At 43.4% G+C, this 18,581-nt stretch overlaps 1 protein-coding gene across 7 annotated transcripts in view; it reads right to left on the bottom strand.

The window, feature by feature from the left end:
* The window catches only part of ccdc18 (coiled-coil domain containing 18), a 33,962-nt gene that overhangs the window by 12,927 nt on the left and 2,454 nt on the right, over positions 1–18,581 (bottom strand). For 5 of the 7 annotated variants that reach the window (XM_039003743.1, XM_039003740.1, XM_039003741.1 and 2 more), the window contains 9 exons: positions 9,844–10,162; positions 9,634–9,721; positions 9,070–9,287; positions 8,662–8,772; positions 8,406–8,537; positions 7,961–8,095; positions 7,664–7,741; positions 7,218–7,334; positions 6,856–7,023 (listed from right to left, as the gene is read on the bottom strand). In XM_039003743.1, coding sequence (XP_038859671.1) covers positions 6,856–7,023; positions 7,218–7,334; positions 7,664–7,741; positions 7,961–8,095; positions 8,406–8,537; positions 8,662–8,772; positions 9,070–9,287; positions 9,634–9,721; positions 9,844–10,162 — 1,366 coding nt within the window. The remainder of the gene's footprint in view (positions 1–6,855; positions 7,024–7,217; positions 7,335–7,663; positions 7,742–7,960; positions 8,096–8,405; positions 8,538–8,661; positions 8,773–9,069; positions 9,288–9,633; positions 9,722–9,843; positions 10,163–18,581) is intronic. The other 2 variants (XM_039003742.1, XM_039003744.1) reach the window with 1 other exon arrangement.

Raw genomic sequence — 18,581 nt, 5'->3', positions numbered from 1 at the left:
TATGAAATAACACATATGGAATAAGTAGTAACCCCAAAAAAATCAAAATATATTTTTGAATCTTCAAAGTAGCCACTCTTTGCCTTGATGACAGCTTTTCCACACTCTTGGCGTTCTAATCACTAAAGTTGGAGACTTATACAGTTGAAGTCGGAAGTTTACATAAACTAAGTTTAAATATATTTGGCTAAGGTGTATCACAATTTCTGACATTTAATCCTAGTAAAGACTCCCATACGTCAGTTAGGATCACCACTTTATTTTAAGAATGTGAAATGTCAGAATAATAGTAGACAGAATTATTTTTTCCCGCTTTTATTTCTTTCATCACATCCCCAGCGGGTCAGAAGATTACATACACTCAATTAGTATTTGGTAGCATTGCCTTTCAATTGCTTAACTTGGGTCAAACGTTTTGGGTAGCCTTCCACAGGCTTCCCACAATATGTTGGGTGAAATTTGGCACATTCTTCCCGACAGAAATGGTGTAACTGAGTCAGGTTTGTAGGCCTCCTTGCTCGAACACGCTTTTTCAGTTCTGCCCACACATTTTCTATAGGATTGAGGTCAGGGCTTTGTGATGGCCACTCCAATACCTCGACTTTGTTGTCCTTAAGCCATTTTGCCACAACTTTGGAAGTATGCTTGGGGTCATTATCCATTTGGAAGACCCATTTGCAACCAAGCTTTAACTTCCTGACTGATGTCTTGAGATGTTACTTCAATATATCCACAATTTTCCTTCCTCAAGATGCCATCTATTTTGTGAAGTGCACCAGTCCCTCCTGCAGCAAAGCACCCCCACAACATGATGCTGCCACCCCCATGCTTCACAGTTGGGATGGTGTTTTTCCGCTTGCAAGCCTTCCCCTTTTTCCTCCAAACATAACGATGGTCATTATGGCAAAACAGTTCTATTTTTGTTTAATCAGACCAGGGAACATTTCTCCAAAAAGTACAATCTTTGTCCCCATGTGCAGTTGCAAACCGTAGTCTGGCTTTTCTATGGCGGTTTTGGAGCAGTGGCTTCTTCCTTGCTGAGTGGCCTTTCAGGTTATGTCGATATAGGACTCGTTTTACTGTGGATATAGATACTTTTGTACCCGTTTCCTGCAGCATCTTCACAAGGTCCTTTGCTGTTGTTCTGGGATTGATTTGCACTTTTCGCACCAAAGTACGTTCATCTCTAGGAGACAGAATGCGTCTCCTTCCTGAGCGGTATGACGGCTGCTTGGTCCCATGGTGTTTATACTTGCGTACTATTGTTTGTACAGATGAACGTGGTATCTTCAGGCGTTTGGAAATTGCTCCCAAGGATGAACCAGACTTGTGGCGGTCTACAATTTTTTTTGTGAGGTCTTGGCTGATTTCTTTTGATTTCCTCATGATGTCAAGCAAAGAGGCACTGAGTTTGAAGGTAGGCCTTGAAATACATCTACAGGTACACCTCCAATATACTCAAATGGTGTCAATTAGCCTATCAGAAGCTTCTAAAGCCATGACATAATTTTCTGGAATTTTCCAAGCTGTTTAAAGGCACAGTCAACTTAGTGTATGTGAACTTCTGACCCACTGGAATTGTGATACAGTGAATTATAAGTTAAATAATCTGTCTTTAAACAATTGTTGGAGAAATTACTTTTGTCATGCACAAAGTAGATGTCCTAACTGATTTGCCAAAACTATAGTTTGTTAACAAGACATTTGTGGAGTGGTTGAAAAACAGGTTTTAATGACTCCAACCTAAGTGTATGTAAACTTCTGACTTCAACTGTATCTCCCTCACTAACTTTAAGCGTCAGCTGTCAGAGCAGCTTACCGATCACTGCAGCTGTACACAGCCCATCTGTAAATAGCCCATCCAACCAACTACCTACCTCATCCCCATATTTGTTTTTTTGCTCTTTTGCACACCAGTATTTCTACTTACACATCCTCATCTGCACATATAACACTCCAGTGTAAATTGCAATTACTTCGCCACTATTAGCCTATTTATTGCCTTACCTCCTTACTTCATTTGCACACACTGTATACAGATGTTTCTATTGTGTTATTGACTGTACGTTTGTTTATCCCATGTGTAACTGTGTTGTTTTTGTCGCACTGCTTTGCTTTATCTTGGCCAGGTCGCAGTAGTAAATGAGAACTTGTTCTCAACTGGCCTACCGGGTAAAATAAAGGTGAAATAAAATAAATAAAAATTGAACCAGCTTCACCTGGAATGCTTTTCCAACAGTCTTGAAGGAGGTCCCACATATGCTGAGCACTTCTTGACTGCTTTTCCTTCACTCTGCGGTCCGACTCATCCCAAACCATCTCAATTGGGTTGAGGTCGGGTGATTGTAGAGGCCAGGTCATCTGATACAGCACTCCATCACTCTCCTTATTGATCAAATAGCTCTTACACAGCCTGGAAGTGTGCTTTGGATCATTGTCCTGTTGAAAAACAAATGACAGTCCCACTAAGCCCAAACCAGATGGGATGGCGTATCGCTGCAGAATGCTGTGGTAGCCATGCTGGTTAAGAGTGCCTTGAATTCTAAATAAATCACAGACAGTGTCACCAGCAAAGCACCCCCACACCATCACACCTCCTCCTCCATGCTTGAAGGTGGGAACCACACATGCGGAGATTATCCGTTCACCTACACTGTCTCACAAAGACACAGCGATTGGATCAAAAAGAATCTCAAATTTGGACTCCAGACCAAAAGGACAGATTTCCATCGGTCTAATGTCGGTCTAATGTCCATTGCTTGTGTTTCTTGACCCAAGCAAGTCTCTTCTTACTGGTGTCCTTTAGAAGTGGTTTCTTTGCAGCAATACGACCACGACGGCCTGATTCACTCAGTCTCCTCTGACAGTTGATGTTGAAATGTGTCTGTTACTTGAACTCCGTGAAGCATTTATTTGGGCTGCAATCTGAGGTGCAGTTAACTCTAATGAACTTATCCTCTGCAGCAGAGTTGGGTCTTCCTTTCCTGTGGCGGTCCTCATGAGAGCCAGTCATAGCGCTTGATGGTTTGTGCGACTGTTCCGGATTGACTGACCTTCATGTTTTGAAGTAACGATGGACTGTCATTTCTCTTTGCTTATTTGAGCTGTTCTTGCCATAATATGGATTTGGTCTTTTACCAAATAAGGCTCTCATCTGTATACCACCCCTACCTTGTCACAACACAACTGATTGGCTCAAACGCATTAAGGAGGTAAGAAATTCCACAAATTAACTTTTAACAAGGCACACCTGCCTGGTACGGCAATTGCTCGGCCTCCGACCGCAAGGCACTACACAGAGGGTAGTGCGTACGGCCCAGTACATCACTGGGGCTAAGCTGCCTGCCATCCAGGACCTCTACACCAGGCAGTGTCAGAGGAAGGCCCTAAAAGCATTTCACTGTAAGGTCTACACCTGTTGTATTCGGCGCACGTGACAAATAAACATTGATTTGATTTTAAATGCATTCCAGATGACTACCTCAGAAAGCTGGTTAAGAGAATGCCAAGAATGTGCAAAGCTGTCATCAAGGCAAATGTTATTTATTCGTATTTTTTATTTAACCAGGCAAGTCAGTTAAGAACAAATTCTTATTTACAATGACGGCCTACCAAAAGGCCTCCTGCGGGGACGGGGGCTTGGGATTATAATTTTTAAATAAAAATATAGGCCAAAACACACATCACAACAAGAGAGACACCACAACACTACATAAAGAGAGACCTAAGACTACAACATAGCATGGCAGCACACATGAAAACACAGCATGGTAGCAACACAAAATGGCAGCAGCACAATACATGGTAGAAACACTATTGGGGACAAACAGCACAAAGGGCAAGAAGGTAGAGACAACAATACATCAAACAAGGCAGCCACAACTGTCAGTAAGAGTGTCCATGATTGAGTCTGAATGAAGAGATGGAGATAAAACGGTCCAGTTTGAGTGTTTGTTGCAGCTCGTTCCAGTCGCTAGCTGCAGCGAACTGAAAAGATTAGCAACCCAGGGATGTGTGCGCTTTGGGGACCTTTAACAGAATGTGACTGACAGAATGGGTGTTGTATGTGGAGGATGAGGGCTGCAGTAGATATCTCAGATAGGGGAGAGTGAGGCCTAAGAGGGTTTTTATAAATAAGCATCAACCAGTGTGTCTTCGAGATGACGAGTTTACAGAGGAGTATAGAGTGCAGTGATGTGTCCTATAAGGAGTATTAGTAGCAAATCTGATAGCCGAATAGTAAAGGACATCTAGCCGCTCGAGAGCACCTTTACCTGCCGATCTATGAATTAGTCTAGCATAGGTAGGTCATCTGAATCAGGGTTAGTTTGGCAGCTGGAGTGAAAGAGGAGCGATTACGATAGAGGAAACCAAGTCTAGATTTAACTTTAGCTTGCAGCTTTGATATGTGCTAGAGAAGGACAGTGTACCATCGAGCCATACTCCCAAGTACATGTATGAGGTGACTACCTCAAGCTCTAAATCCTCAGATGAAGTAGTCACACCGGTGGGGAGAGGGGCATTCTTCTTAACAAACCACATGACCTTTGTTTTAGAGGTGTTCAGAACAAGGTTAAGGGCAAAGAAAGCTTTTTGGACACTAAGAAAGCTTTGTTGTAGAGCATTTAACACAAAATCCAGGGAGGGGCCAGCTGAGTATGAGAGTGTGTCATCTGCATATAAAATGGTTGAGAGAGCTTCCTACTGCCTGAGCTATGTTGTTGATGTAAATTGAGAAGAGCGTGGGGCCTAGGATCAAGCCTTGGGGTACTCCCTTGGTGACAGGCAGTGGCTGAGACAGCAGATGTTCTGACTTTATACACTGCACTCTTTGAGAGAGGTAGTTAGCAAACCAGGCCAAAGACCCCTCTGAGACACCAATATACCTGAAGGGCGGCAGGTAGCCTAGTGGTTAGAGCGTTGGGCCAGTAACCGAAAGGCTGACAAGGTAAAAATCTTCCCTTTCCTTAGCCGGCACACAAGAATGGAATGGTCTACCGTTTCAAAAGCTTTGGCCAAGTCAATAAAAATAGCAGCACAACATTGCTTAGAATCAAGGGCAACGATGACATCATTGAGGACCTTTAAGGTTGCAGTGACACATCCATAACCTGAGCGGAAACCAGATTGAGAACCCGAGAGAATACTATAGACATCAAGAAAGCCTGTCAGTTGATTATTGACAAGTTTTTCCAACCCTTTTGATAAACAGGGCAAAATAGAAGTAGGCCTCTAACAGTTAGGATCAGCTTGATCTCCCCTTTAAATAAAGGATGCACCGTGGCTGCCTTCCAAGCAATGGGAACCTCCCCAGAGAGGAGACAGGTTAAAAAGGTCAGCGATAGGCTTGGAGATGATATGGGCATCAACCTTAAAGAAGAAAGGGAGCTCCTTTAGCACCTCGGACTCCGTGACCGCCTGCAGGGAGACATTTTGTAGCATGGCAGGGGAAAAGATGGAAGAAGCATCAGGGATAGTCGCATTAGAAGGGGTGGGAGATTAGGAAACATTGAACGGACAAGGAGGCTTTTTTTTTTTTTTTTCTTGATTACATTATTTGATCTGTAGTTCTCTTTCCTAGAAAGAGAGAAGAAATGAGAGAAGGGAGAGTGAGACTGTCTGGCCAAAAATAGTCAAAGATAAAGTGACATACAGGAAGTTGATGATAAATCAGGAACTGGCCATGAGAATGAGGAAGAACGACAGGGTGCATTCTTTGAAGATTCTCAAATATATTTTGATTTGTTTAACACTTTTTTGGTTACTACATGATTCCATATGTGTTATTTCATAGTTTTGATGTATTAATAAATATTATACAATGTAGAAATAGTACAAATAAAGAAAAACCCTTGAATGAGTAGGTGTTCTAAAACTTTTTACCAGTAGTGTGTGTTACCAGTAGTATATATATATATATATATCCCATATTGATATTCAATTAGTAATACCATGTTTGTTTAAGCACTATCCTGAACATAGGCTACAAATACTGTAATACTAACTGGTTTTACTTTAAATTGCATTTATACCTGTGTATAATAGTTTTTCTTACGGTAAAATACCCACTTAAACTATTCACCTTAAAACAAATGGAAGACTTGATGATAACCTAGTTGACAAAAGGTTTACACAGAAAGCATGTTGCCTGTGGGAAATTCAGCTCTCATGTTCCCTGTCAAGCCACGCTTTGTAGACAGAAAAGTGCTGCCTGCAAGTGAATAGATTTATATTGGCTTTGGTTAATGGAGTCATTCTACTATGTTCTTGTTGTGAGGGGAGTTTGAGAAAGAAAAAAATGAACAATGTGGCAAATGATTCTTAGAATCATTTCACATGCTCTTATGTGGTTATGATCATTTCACATGCTCTTATGTGGTTATGATCATTTCACATAAGAGCATGTGAAATGCTTATAACCACATAAGAGCATGTGAAATGATTCTAATAGCCACATAAGGGCATGTGAAATGATTCTAACCACATAAGAGCATGTGAAATGATTCTAACCACATAAAATGTCCCTGATAAGTCAAATACTAAAATGAGTTGAAGTAAATGAATAGAACATACGCATTTTGCTTTTCAGGGGGTCTTACTGGAAGTGGTTTGCACTTTAACACTGAAGTCAATATAATAGGCCTGTGTCCTGCTTATTCAGCTGCATGAAGACTACTGACCATTGAGATACAACCTGGGTCAAGTTTCCATGTCCCGGTAGGGGGCTCCATGACAAATGTGTGTTTTACCTTCGGTGTCACTGCAATGTCAGCGGTCTCCCTGTCTACAAGACATATATTCCTACCTGGCGTCTAGGTAGAGCACCTCTCACGCTCTCCAAGCAGGCTTCCGTACCTGTCCCTGTAGCCGACTCTGGCTTTCCTCCAGTTCGGCCACACGGGTGCTGCTCTCCTGTAGCATGCTCTGCTGCCGCTGCAGGGAGTACTGAAGCTGGACACAGCGCTCACTGGAGCGACTACACACCAGAGCGCTGCTACGCAACTCCTCCTGCAGAGACGACAGCTGTGGAGTAGAGAGAGAGAGAGAGAGAGAGACAGGGGGTTACACACACACACACACACACATGGACTCTCACACACGTACACACAGACGACAAGGTGAGACACACACACACACAAGCACAGTAGCGGAGTGTCAGACAGTCACAATGGAGTATAAGCAACAGGGAGGAAGCTACACGGAACATAGACGCACACCTCTTTGCTCTTGACGTCCAGCTGTCTCTGAAAGTGCTGCTTAGCGTCCTCCATCTGCAGTAGGCGGGAGCTCAGCTCATCCCTACAGGACGACAGGGCTGTCTCCAGCTGCCTCACCTGAAACACACGACACACGACATAAACACAGAACATAAATACGGTCTATGTCAAACCACACATGTTCCTGTCCTCTTTCCTTGCCATACATCCCTTGTGAACCTTGTACACGTCCTTGTCAACGATCTACGGTAAGATAACGGTAAGATAACGGTAAGACATTCGATTTGATTTTGATATGTCGTCACCAAGCGCAAGACTGGTACTGTAGTAACTGTTCAGTCAGACGTCTTTGTAGACCACAGTACATACAGTTGACATGCATTTAAACCGAGTGCTAGAAAAACCTGGGTATAGCATTCAATACAGTGTTTTCCATTTATTGTTACCTTGGTGGAAGACTCGGTGGCCTGCTCTTTGACACTCCGTAGAGCCTCCTCACTGTGTCTCACTTTGGTCTCTCTCTCCTGGTGATAAGTACATTGAGATCTCATGACAATGTGCACAGCACACAAGCAAGCCATTCTAATCATTCCATTAACGCTATGGCTTCATGTACGGTCACGAAATGTCATTTAATGAGTGTTCTGGCACAAAATGGCTGCCGTGCCATGCATCCCAGTTACATAGTAGTGGTTTATGAGAGGATGTGTAGGATGAAACTGTATAGCTGTGGTGGTTCTGACCTGTGTGAGCTGGTCCAGGGAGACCTGCAGTAGGTGGGCTGTGCTCTGGGCCTCGTGTCTCTCCCTCTGGGCACAACACACAGCCTGCTCCAGCTCTGAGACCTGGGCCCGGGTCTGGTCCAGAGACAACTGCAGCTGGAGACAGGGAAGGAGCAAGAGAGGGAGAAAGGGACAGAGGTAAAGAGATAAAAAGGGAGAAAGCCACTACTACTGAGAGAATCCACAACGACATGTTTTTTTTTATTTTTACTTTTGCTTGATTCCATTATTTGTACAGTTCCTAGAAAAGAGAGGAAATGAGAGAAGGAAGAGTGAGACTGTCTGGCCCCCAAAAAAGTCAACGATAAAGCGGCACAGGAAGTTGATGATGAATCAGGAACTGTACGTAAGAATGAGGAAGAAAGACAGTGCAATTAATCCATCCATACACAAACACAAGACTCACCAGTTCCACTCTGTCCTGCAGTTCCTTGCACTGGTCAGCACGGGCCTTTTGACTTTTGTCCAGAGCCTGTTGGAAGTCCCTCTGCTTCTTGGTCATCACAGACTGGTAGTGCTGGATAGCACTGGCCTTCTCCTGGGATGAGAGAAAGAGAGGGAGAGAGAAAGAGAGGGAGAGAGATAAAAAGAGAAGTAGAGAACCTCATTACAATGAGCATCCTTTATGAGTCACTTAATGTGACGTATGTGTGTGTGCGTACCAGCAGCTCCTGCTCCAGCTGAGTGTTCTTCAGAGCGGCCAGTGAGTAGGCAGAGCTCTTCTCCTGCAGCTGTTTCTCCAGAGCCGCCACACGAGCACTCTTCTTCTTCAACTGTAGCAGGACAGCAAGACCCCCGTTGGGTGACGGTCAGAATTCAACAAATACGACTCACACATCAGATACACGCGCACACACGCACACACACACACAACAACAAACAAGCTCTAGTCCATCTGTGTTGGCAGATCTGAAAGAAGCTCTATGTCCACTGGAAGGGCAGATGAAGCCATCCCTACTACCCTTACCCCTTCACATCTGCAAACCCAGAAGGGGATAAGGGAAGAAGCTCGTGGCTTGGTGTTTTTGGTACTCGGCACACCTCTCCCCTTCCCCACTCACTCTCCTCACCTCCTTCTCGGCATCGGTAGCCTGGCTGGCCCTCTGGAGCAGCTCGCTGTGGACCTGCTGGTAGTGGGAGGCCCTCTGGGCCATGGAGCTGTGCAGGGAGGAGACCTCCTCCTGGGCTTTAGACAGCCTCTCCTGGAGCCTGGAGGCCAGGGAGCTTTGTCTGCCTCGCTCTGCCTCCACTGCCTGGAGCACTGGGAGCAGCTGCTGGTATCGCTCACCTGGAGGAGTGGGGAGAGGGGGGGGGGGGTAGAAGGGAAAGGGGAGTGGAGTGGTGTAGAGGGAGAAGGGGGAGATGGATAGATTGGAAGAGGGGGTAGGTAGAAGAGAATGAGAAAGAAAAAATATCACACAGCCCAACAACCATAAATACATCAACTTAGTACAAAGACATACATCTGGTTCACGGGAGGCTGGTGAATGGGAGAACGGCTCATAATAATGGCGAGAATGGCGTGAATGGGATGGTATCAAACGTGTGATACCATTCCAGTCATTACTATGAACCTGTCCTCCCCAAAGAACGTGCCACCAGCCGCCTGTGATTCGGTTGTACTGCACACACACCTGGCTTGGGTCTGAGTGGGTCTGTAGTTCCTGTGTAATCCACTGGTGGCAGCATACAGGGCTTCACACAGAGAGGTCCCTCATCGCCCTGTAACAACACAACCCCATCAAGTGTCTAAACAAGTATCTCCCTATCACCCCAAGTTGACTGTCTGTGTTTGTGCATATAAATACATGTCTGAATGTGAGTGACTGTACGTGTCTACGTACGTGCGTGTACGTGTCCCCAATCCTCCATACCTCTCGGAGGTGCAGCAAAGCCAGTATGCTCTCCAGACTAGCTAATTCAGCCAGGCTCTGCTGGGCCTCTCTCTGGCATTGGACCAGCCTGTGTTCCTGGCACTGGGTGAGGGCCCGGAGGTCCTCCGTCTCCCTGTGGAGAGAGGTCAGCTCCCTGGCCGCCAAGGCCCGCTCCCCCAGCTCCATCTCCAGCCGCGAGGCCCGCTGGGCAGCCTCCTCCAGACGTCCCTGGAGCTCAGAGGTTTTTGTGTTGAGTGTGCGCGCCTGGGTGACCTCTTCCTTCAGCTCACTAAAGAGATGGTTTCAATGACATACAGTGCCTTCAGAAAGTATTCATACCCCTTGACTTAATCCACATGTTGTTGTGTTAAAGCCTGAAATCAAAATGGATTCAATAGATTGTGTGTAAAACAACACCCCATAATTACAAAGTAAAAACATGTTTGCAAATATATTGAAAATTAAATACAGAAATAACTAATTTACATAAGTACTCACACCAGAGTAAATACTTTGTAGAATCAGCTTTGGCAGCGATTTCAACTGAGTCTTTCAGTCTCTAAGAGCTTTCCACACCTGAATTGTGCAATATTTTCCCAATATCAATTTTTTTTGTCACATGCGCAGAATACAACAGGTATAGATAGACCTTAGTGAAATGCTTACTTACAAGCCCTTAACCAACAATGCAGTTTAAAAGAAAATACCCCCAAAAAAGTAAGAGATAAGAATAACAAATAATTAAAGAGCAGCAGTAAATAACAATAGCGAGGCTATATACAGGGGGTACCGGTACAGAGTCAGTGCGCGGGGGCACCAGTCTCGAGGTAATTGAGGTGATATGTACATGTAGGTAAAGTTATTAAAGTGACTATGCACAGACAATAACAGCAGCAGCGTAGTAGCAGCAGCGTAGGGGGGGGTCGCCGACTTGGTGCTCCGGTACCGCCTGCCATGTGGTAGCATAGAGAACAATCTATGACTAAGTCTGACAATTTTTAGGGCCTTCCTCTGACACCTCCTGGTATAGAAGTCCTGGATGGCAGGAAGCTTGGCCCCGGTGATGGACTGGACCATACGCACTACCCTCAGTAGTGTCTTGCAGTCGGAGGCCGAGCAGTTGCCATACCAGGCAGTGATGCAACCTGTCAGGATGCTCTCGATGGTGCAGCTGGAAAAGCTTTTGAGGATCTGAGTACCAATGCCAAATCTTTTCAGTCTCCTAAGGGGGAATAGGCTTTGTCGTGCCCTCTTCACAACTGTCTTGGTGTGCTTGGACCATGTTAGTTTGTTGGTGATGTGGACGCAAAGGAACTTGAAGCTTTCAACCTGCTCCACTACAGCCCCGTCGTTGAGAATGGGGGCATGCTCGGTCCTCCTTTTTCTGTAGTCCACAATCATCTCCTTTGTCTTGATCACGTTGAGGGAGATGTTGTTGTCCTTGCCCCACAAGGTCAGGTCTCTGACCTCCTCCCTATAGGCTGCGGCCTTGGGAATGTTGACCTGTAAGGTCTTACTCACATCGGCTGCGGAGAGCGTGATCTCACAGTCGTTCCTCAACAGCTGATGCTCTCATGCATGTTTGTGTTACTTCCCTCGAAGCGAGCCTAGAAGTCAATTAGCTCATGTGGTAGGCTTGTGTCACTTGGCAGCTCTTGGCTGTGCTTCCCTTTGTAGTATGTAATAGTTTGCAAGCCCTGCCACATCCGACGAGAGTCGGAGCCGGTGAAGTACGATTCGATCTCAGTCCCGTATTGACGCTTTGCCTGTTTGGCGGTTCGTCGGAGGGCATAGCGGGATTTCTTATAAGCTCCGGATTACAGTCATGCTCCTTGAAAGCGGCAGCTCTACCCTTTAGCTCAGAGCGAATGTTGCCTGTAATCCATGGCTTCTGGTTGGGGTATGTATGTACAGTCACTGTTGGGACAACGTCATCGATGCACTTATTGATGAAGCCAGTGACTGATGTGGTGCACTCCTCAATCCCATCGGAAGAATCCCGGAACATATTCCAGTTTGTGCTAGCAGTAAAGTAGTTTAGCATCTGTTTCATCTGACCACTTTTTTTAATAGACAGAGTGCTTCCTGCTATAATTTTTGCTTGTAAGCAGGAATCAGGAGGATAGATTTATGGTCAGATTTGCCAAATGGAGGGCGAGGGAGAGCTTTGTACGCGTCTCTGTGTGTGGAGTAAAGGTGGTCTAGAGTTTGTTTCCCATCTGGTTGCACATTTAACATGATGATAGAAATTAGGTAAAACTGATTTAAGTTTCCCTGCATTAAAGTCCCCGGTCACTAGGAGCGCCGCCTCTGGATGAGCGTTTTCCTTTTTGCTTATGGCGGTATACACCTCATTGAGTGCGGTTTTAGTGCCAGCATCGGTTTGTGGTGGTATGTAGACAGCTATGAAAAATACAGCTGAAAACTCTCTAGGTAGATAGTGTGGTCTACAGCTTATCATGAGATGCTCTAAGGCGAGCAACACCTGAGACTTCCTTAGATATCGTGCACCAGCTGTTGTTTACAAATATGCATACGCCCCCGCCCTGTGTCTTACCAGAGGCTGCTGTTCTATCCTGCCGATAGTGAAAAACCCGCCAGCTGTATGTTATTAATGTCTTCGTTTAGTCACAACTTGGTGAAACATAAGATATTACAGTTTTTAATGTCCCGTTGGTAGGAAATATGTGCTTTCAGTTCGTCCCATTTATTTTCCACCGATTGAACGTTAGCTAACAGTACGGATGGCAAAGGCAGATTAGCCACTCGTCGCCTGATCCTCACAAGGCACCCCGATCTCTTTCCGTGAAATCTCGGTTTCTTTCTCCAGCGAATAATGGGGATGAGAGCCTGTTTGGATGTTTGGAGTATATCCTTCCCGTCCGACTCATTAAAGAAAAATTATTTGTCCAATTCGAGGTGAGTAATCGCTGTTCTGATGTCCAGAAGCTCTTTTCGGTCATAAGAGACATTAGCAGCAAGATTATGAACAAAATAAGTTTAAAAATGTGAAAAAACGAACAAAATAGCACGGTTGGTTAAGAGCCAATAAAACGGCAGCCATGTCAAATTGGTTGTTGATTAGCTAGACAACCATTTTTAGGTCTTGCCATAGACTTTCAAGTAAATTTAAGTCAAAACCGTAAATCGGCCACTCAGAAACATTCACTCTCTTCTTGGTAAGCAACTTGGGTTTCAGGTTATTTTCCTGCTGAAAGGTGAATTCATCTCCTGGTGTCTGGTGGAAAGCAAACAACCAGGTTTTCCTTCGGGATTTTGCCTGGGCATAGCCCCATTCCATTTTTATCCTGGAAAACTCCCCAGTCCTTAATGATTACAAGCATACCCATAACATGATGCAGCCACCACTATGCATAACAATATGGAGTATGGTACTCAGTAATGTGTTGTATTGGATTTGCCCCAAACATAACACTTTGTATACAGGACAAAAAGTGATTTGCTTTGCCACATTTTTTGTAGTATTACTTTAGTGCCTTGTTGCAAACAGAATTCATGCTTTGGAATATTTGTATTCTGTACAGGCTTCCTTCTTTTCACGCTGTCATTTTCCTCCCTCATGATGCCATCTATTTTGTGAAGTGCACCAGTCCCTCCTGCAGCAAAGCACCCCCACAACATGATGCTGCCACCCCCGTGCTTCAGTTGGGATGGTGTTCATCGGCTTGCAAGCATCCCCCTTTTTCCTCCAACCATAACGATGGTCATTATGGTCAAACAGTTCTATTTTTGTTTCATCAGACTAGAGAACATTTCTCCAAAAGGTACTATCTTTGTCCCCATGTGCAGTTGCAAACAGTAGTCTGGCTTTTTTATGGCGGTTTTGGAGCAGTGGCTTCTTCCTTGCTGAGCGACCTTTCACATTGTGTCGATATAGGACTCGTTTTACTGTGGATATAGATATTGTTGTACCTGTTTCCTCCATCATCTTCACAAGGTCCATTGCTGTTGTTCTGGGATTGATTTGCACTTTTCGAACCAAAGTACGTTCATCTCTAGGAGACAGAACGTGTCTCCTTCCTGAGCGATATGATGGCTGCGTGGTCCCATGGTGTTTATACTTGCGTACTATTGTTTGTACAGATGAATGTGGTACCTTCAGGCGTTTGGAAATTGCACCCAAGGATGAACCAGACTTGTGGAGGTCTACAATTTTTTTTCTGGTGTTTTGGCTGATTTCTTTTGATTTTTCCATGATGTCAAGCAAAGAGGCACCGAGTTTGAAGGTAGGCCTTGAAATACATCTACAGGTACACCTCCAATTGACTCAAATGATGTCAATTAGCCTATCAGAAGCTTCTAAAGCCATGATATAGTTTTCTGGAATTTTCCAAGCTGTTTAAAGGAACAGTCAACTTAGTGTATGTAAACTTCTGTCAGTAACTGTCAGTAAACTTCTGTCAGTAAAAAAAAAATTGAAAAATGACTTGTGTCATGCACAAAGTAGATTTACCAAAACTAACTACCGACTTGCCAAAACTATAGTTTGTTAACAAGAAATTTGTGGAGTGGTTGAAAAACGAGTTTTAATGACTCCAACCTAAGTGTATGTAAACTGACTTCAACTGTACACTACAGTTCAAAAGTTTGGGGTCACTTAGCAAATTTTTTGTCCATTAAAATAACACCAAATTGATCACAAATAAAGTGTAGACATTGTTAATGTTGTAAATGACTATTGTAGCTGGAAACGGCTGACTTTTAATGAAATATCTACATAGGCGTACAGAGGCCCATTATCAGCAACCATCACTCCTGTGTTCAATTGGCACGTTGTGTTAGCTAATCCAAGTGTATCATTTTAAAAGGCTAATTGATCATTAGAAAACCCTTTTGCAATTATGTTAACACAGCTGAAAACTGTTGTTCTGATTAAAGAAGCAATAAAACTGGCCTTCTTTAGACTAGTTTAGTATCTGGAGCATCAACATTTGTGGGTTCGATTACAGACTCAAAAATGACCAGAAACAAAGACCTTTCCTCTGAGAAATTAAGGCTATTCCATGCGAGAAATTGCAAAGAAACTGAAGATCTCATACAACGCTGTGTACTACTCCCTTCACAGAACAGCGCAAACTGGCTCTAACCAGAATAGAAAGAGGAGTGGGAGGCCTCGTGCACAACTGAGCAAGAGGACAAGTACATTTAGAGTGTCTAGTTTGAGAAACAGACGCCTCAAGTCCTCGACTGGCATCATCATTAAATAGTACCCGCAAAACACCAGTCTCAACGTCAACTGGTAAGAGGCGACTCCGGGATGCTAGCCTTCTAGGCAGAGTTGCAAAATAAAAGCCATATCTCAGACTGGCCAATAAAACAAAAAGATTAAGATGGGCAAAAAGAATCGACACTGGACAGAGGACGATTGGAAAAAAGTGTTTGAGGTGTTTGGATCACAAAGAAGAACATTCGTGAGATGCAGAAAAAATGAAAAGATGCTGGAGGACTGCTTGACGCCATCTATCAAGCATGGTGGAGGCAATGTGATGGTCTGGGGGTGCTTTGGTGGTGGTAAAGTAGGAGACTTGTACAGGGTAAAAGGGATCTTGAAGAAGGAAGGCTATCACTCCATTTTGCAACGCCATGCCATACCCTGTGGACGGCGCTTAATTGGAGCCAATTTCCTCCTACAACAGGACAATGACCAAAAGCACAGCTCCAAACTATGCAAGAACTATTTAGGGAAGAAGCAGTCAGCTGGTATTCGGTCTATAATGGAGTGGCCAGCACAGTCACCGGATCTCAACCCTATTGAGCTGTTGTGGGAGCAGCTTGACCGTATGGAACGTAAAAAGTGCCCATCAAGCCAATCCAACTTGTGGGAGGTGCTTCAGGAAGCATGGGGTGAAATGTCTTCACATTACCTCAACAAATTGACAACTAGAATGCCAAAGGTCTGCAAGGCTGTAATTGCAGCAAATGGAGAATTCTTTGACGAAAGCAAAGTTTGAAGGACAATTGTTATTTCAATTAAAAATCATTATTTATAACCTTGTCAACATCTTGACTATATTTCCTATTCTTTTTGCAACTAATTTCATGTATGTTGTTTTCATGGAAAACAAGGAAATTTCTAAGTGACCCAAACTTTTGAACAATAGTGTACACTGCTGCCATCTAGTGGCCAAAATCTAAATTGTGCCTGGGCTGGCATAAGACATTATGGCCTTTCTCTTGCATTTCAAAGATGGTACAAAAAAATGTGTTTTTTTCTTTGTATTATCTTTTAACAGATCTAATGTGTTATATTCTACTACATTAATTTAACATTTCCACAAACTTAAAAGTGTTTCCTTTAAAATTATATCAAGAATATGCATATCCTTGCTTCAGGTCCTGAGCTACAGGCAGTTGGATTTGGGTATGTCATTTTAGGCGAAAACTGGAAAAAAAAGGGGAGGTTCCTTAAGAGGTTATTAACAGAACATGCAAATCGAGGATGCAACGATGTGCAGGCTTTCTTACCGAATTCTGAGCCAACAAGACGAGTAACAAACAGCAAAATCACTCGCCTATGTCAATCTACTTCAGTAGAAAAATTTAGGCTACCTATTCTATTGGTCAGCTTGTCTTGAAAGAAATAGCCTATTCCAAACAGACTCTGGGACAGTCGTGGGACGATAGATCCCAAATTCAAAACAAACAAGTACACCTAGGCTACATTTTTTTTTTAAATACAATGAAAAAAGCAATGAGTCTGATCCGACAGATCAGAAGGTTTAGCTTAAAATGTTGATCAACTATAATTTCTTCACATTATAAGCGCAGCAAAGCTCACAAGGCAGTATGCTATGCACAAATCTTCGTTCCATAATGCAATTAGAGGGAACACAGCTGTCAAAAGGACATTGCACGCGAGCGGTTTCATGTGACAGAGATAAAATTTAGAAAGAGGATATCTAATAGGCTACTTTGAAGCGAGGCAAAACATGCCTCATAATACGCATTAAAACGTTCAGGTTTCAAATATTTTTTTTATATTTCATTAACTAGGCAAAATCTTATTTACAATGACGGCCTACCCCGGCCAAACCCTAACCCGGACGACGCTGGGCCAATTGTGCACCGCCCTATGGGACTCCCAATCACGGCCGGTTGTGATACAGACTGGAATCAAACCAGGGTCTGTAGTGAAGCCTCTAGCACTAAGATGCAATGCCTTAGATCGCTGCGCCACTCGGGACCCCAATTAGGTATATGTTTTCAAAATGCATACTGCCGCCAGCTCATTGCAGTGGTGTGTGACAGGCTGATGTAGCCTGCCTTAACGTAGCCGTTCGATGGTGCATTCAAAACAACTGGGAGCTCGGAAATCTCAGACTTCCGACTTCAGCGCGTTAAAGAGAACTGGGAACTGGGGAAAAAACATGCTCTGATTGGGAAAATTTGTTTTGAACGGTCATCCAAATCGGAATTCCAAATCCGGAACTCTGGCTTCTTTCTAGAACTCCAACTTTCTAAACTAAAGATCACTGATGTCATGACTTGACCTCTTATATTTCAAAGTTCCCAGTTGTCTTGGAAGTACAACAAGATGCTGCAGCAGCAGCTCTTGAGTTGTCTGACACATTTTCCACTCAAAGGCTCTGTGATAAATAAGATACATAACGAATACCGTACACACGACCTACTTTAATTCCACAAAATTATTGAAATTCCCTTAAAGACTGATAAGCATGCCCACTCAAAAGACTGGTATTTCCATCAATGAATAGGCTAAAAAGCATTATTTCGAAATAGGATTTTTTTTTGTATTATTATTTGTGGGTTTTTCCAAAAAACAATATCAGACAAAGGCCGGCTACTAACGGCTAACGGAAATCCTGAACTGGGTGTATTGATACACCATCCAAAGTGTAATTATTAACTTCACCATGCTCAAAGGGATATTCAATGTCTGCTTTTTTTTATTTTTACCCATCTACCAATAGGTGCCCTTCTTTGTGAGGCATTGGAAAACCTCCCTGAGAACCTCTTTGTGGTTGAATCTGTGTTTGAAATTCACTGCTTGACTGAGGGACCTTACAGATAATTGTATGTGTGGGGTACAGAGATGAGGTAATCATTCAAAAATCATGTTAAACACTATTACTGCACACAGAGTGAGTCTATGCAACTTATTATGGGTCTTGTTAAGCACATTTTTACTACTAAACTTACTTAGGCTTGCCATAACAAAGAAGTTGAATACTTATTGACTCAAGACATTTCAGCTTTTCATTTTTTATTAATTTGTTTAAAAAAATATCTGAAAGCATAATTCCACTTTTACATTATGGGGTATTGTGTGTAGGCCAAAATCTCAATTTAACACCTCTAACAGTATAGCTAGCTACTCAACTCCGTGATGATCAGGGCTTTAAATTAACTTGTGTCCACCAGCCACTTAAGTCATGTAGATACTAACATCTATCACCCACTCAGATTTTTTTATCAATCAAAAGATTTTTGTTCGGTTTAATTACACCAACAAAACACACAAAAATGGATGTGCATGCTTTGTAATGTTTCTAAAACAAATGTATAACTAGTAAGAAGTAGTGGTATATCGAAACAAAACGGCAGAAATACTTTGAAAACAGCTACTGCAGAATTTATTTTGCTCTAAATATGATCATACGTAACTATTTTTATTCACAAATGCGAGTGAACCGCGTGCACTGTGGAGCCCTGGCCACCCACCAACG

This window comes from Salvelinus namaycush, chromosome 11 (genome assembly GCF_016432855.1).
Source record: "Salvelinus namaycush isolate Seneca chromosome 11, SaNama_1.0, whole genome shotgun sequence".
Taxonomy (NCBI): Eukaryota; Metazoa; Chordata; class Actinopteri; order Salmoniformes; family Salmonidae; genus Salvelinus; species Salvelinus namaycush.
Note: the sequence above shows the minus strand (reverse complement) of the source record. Positions and strands in the feature narration are given on the sequence as shown.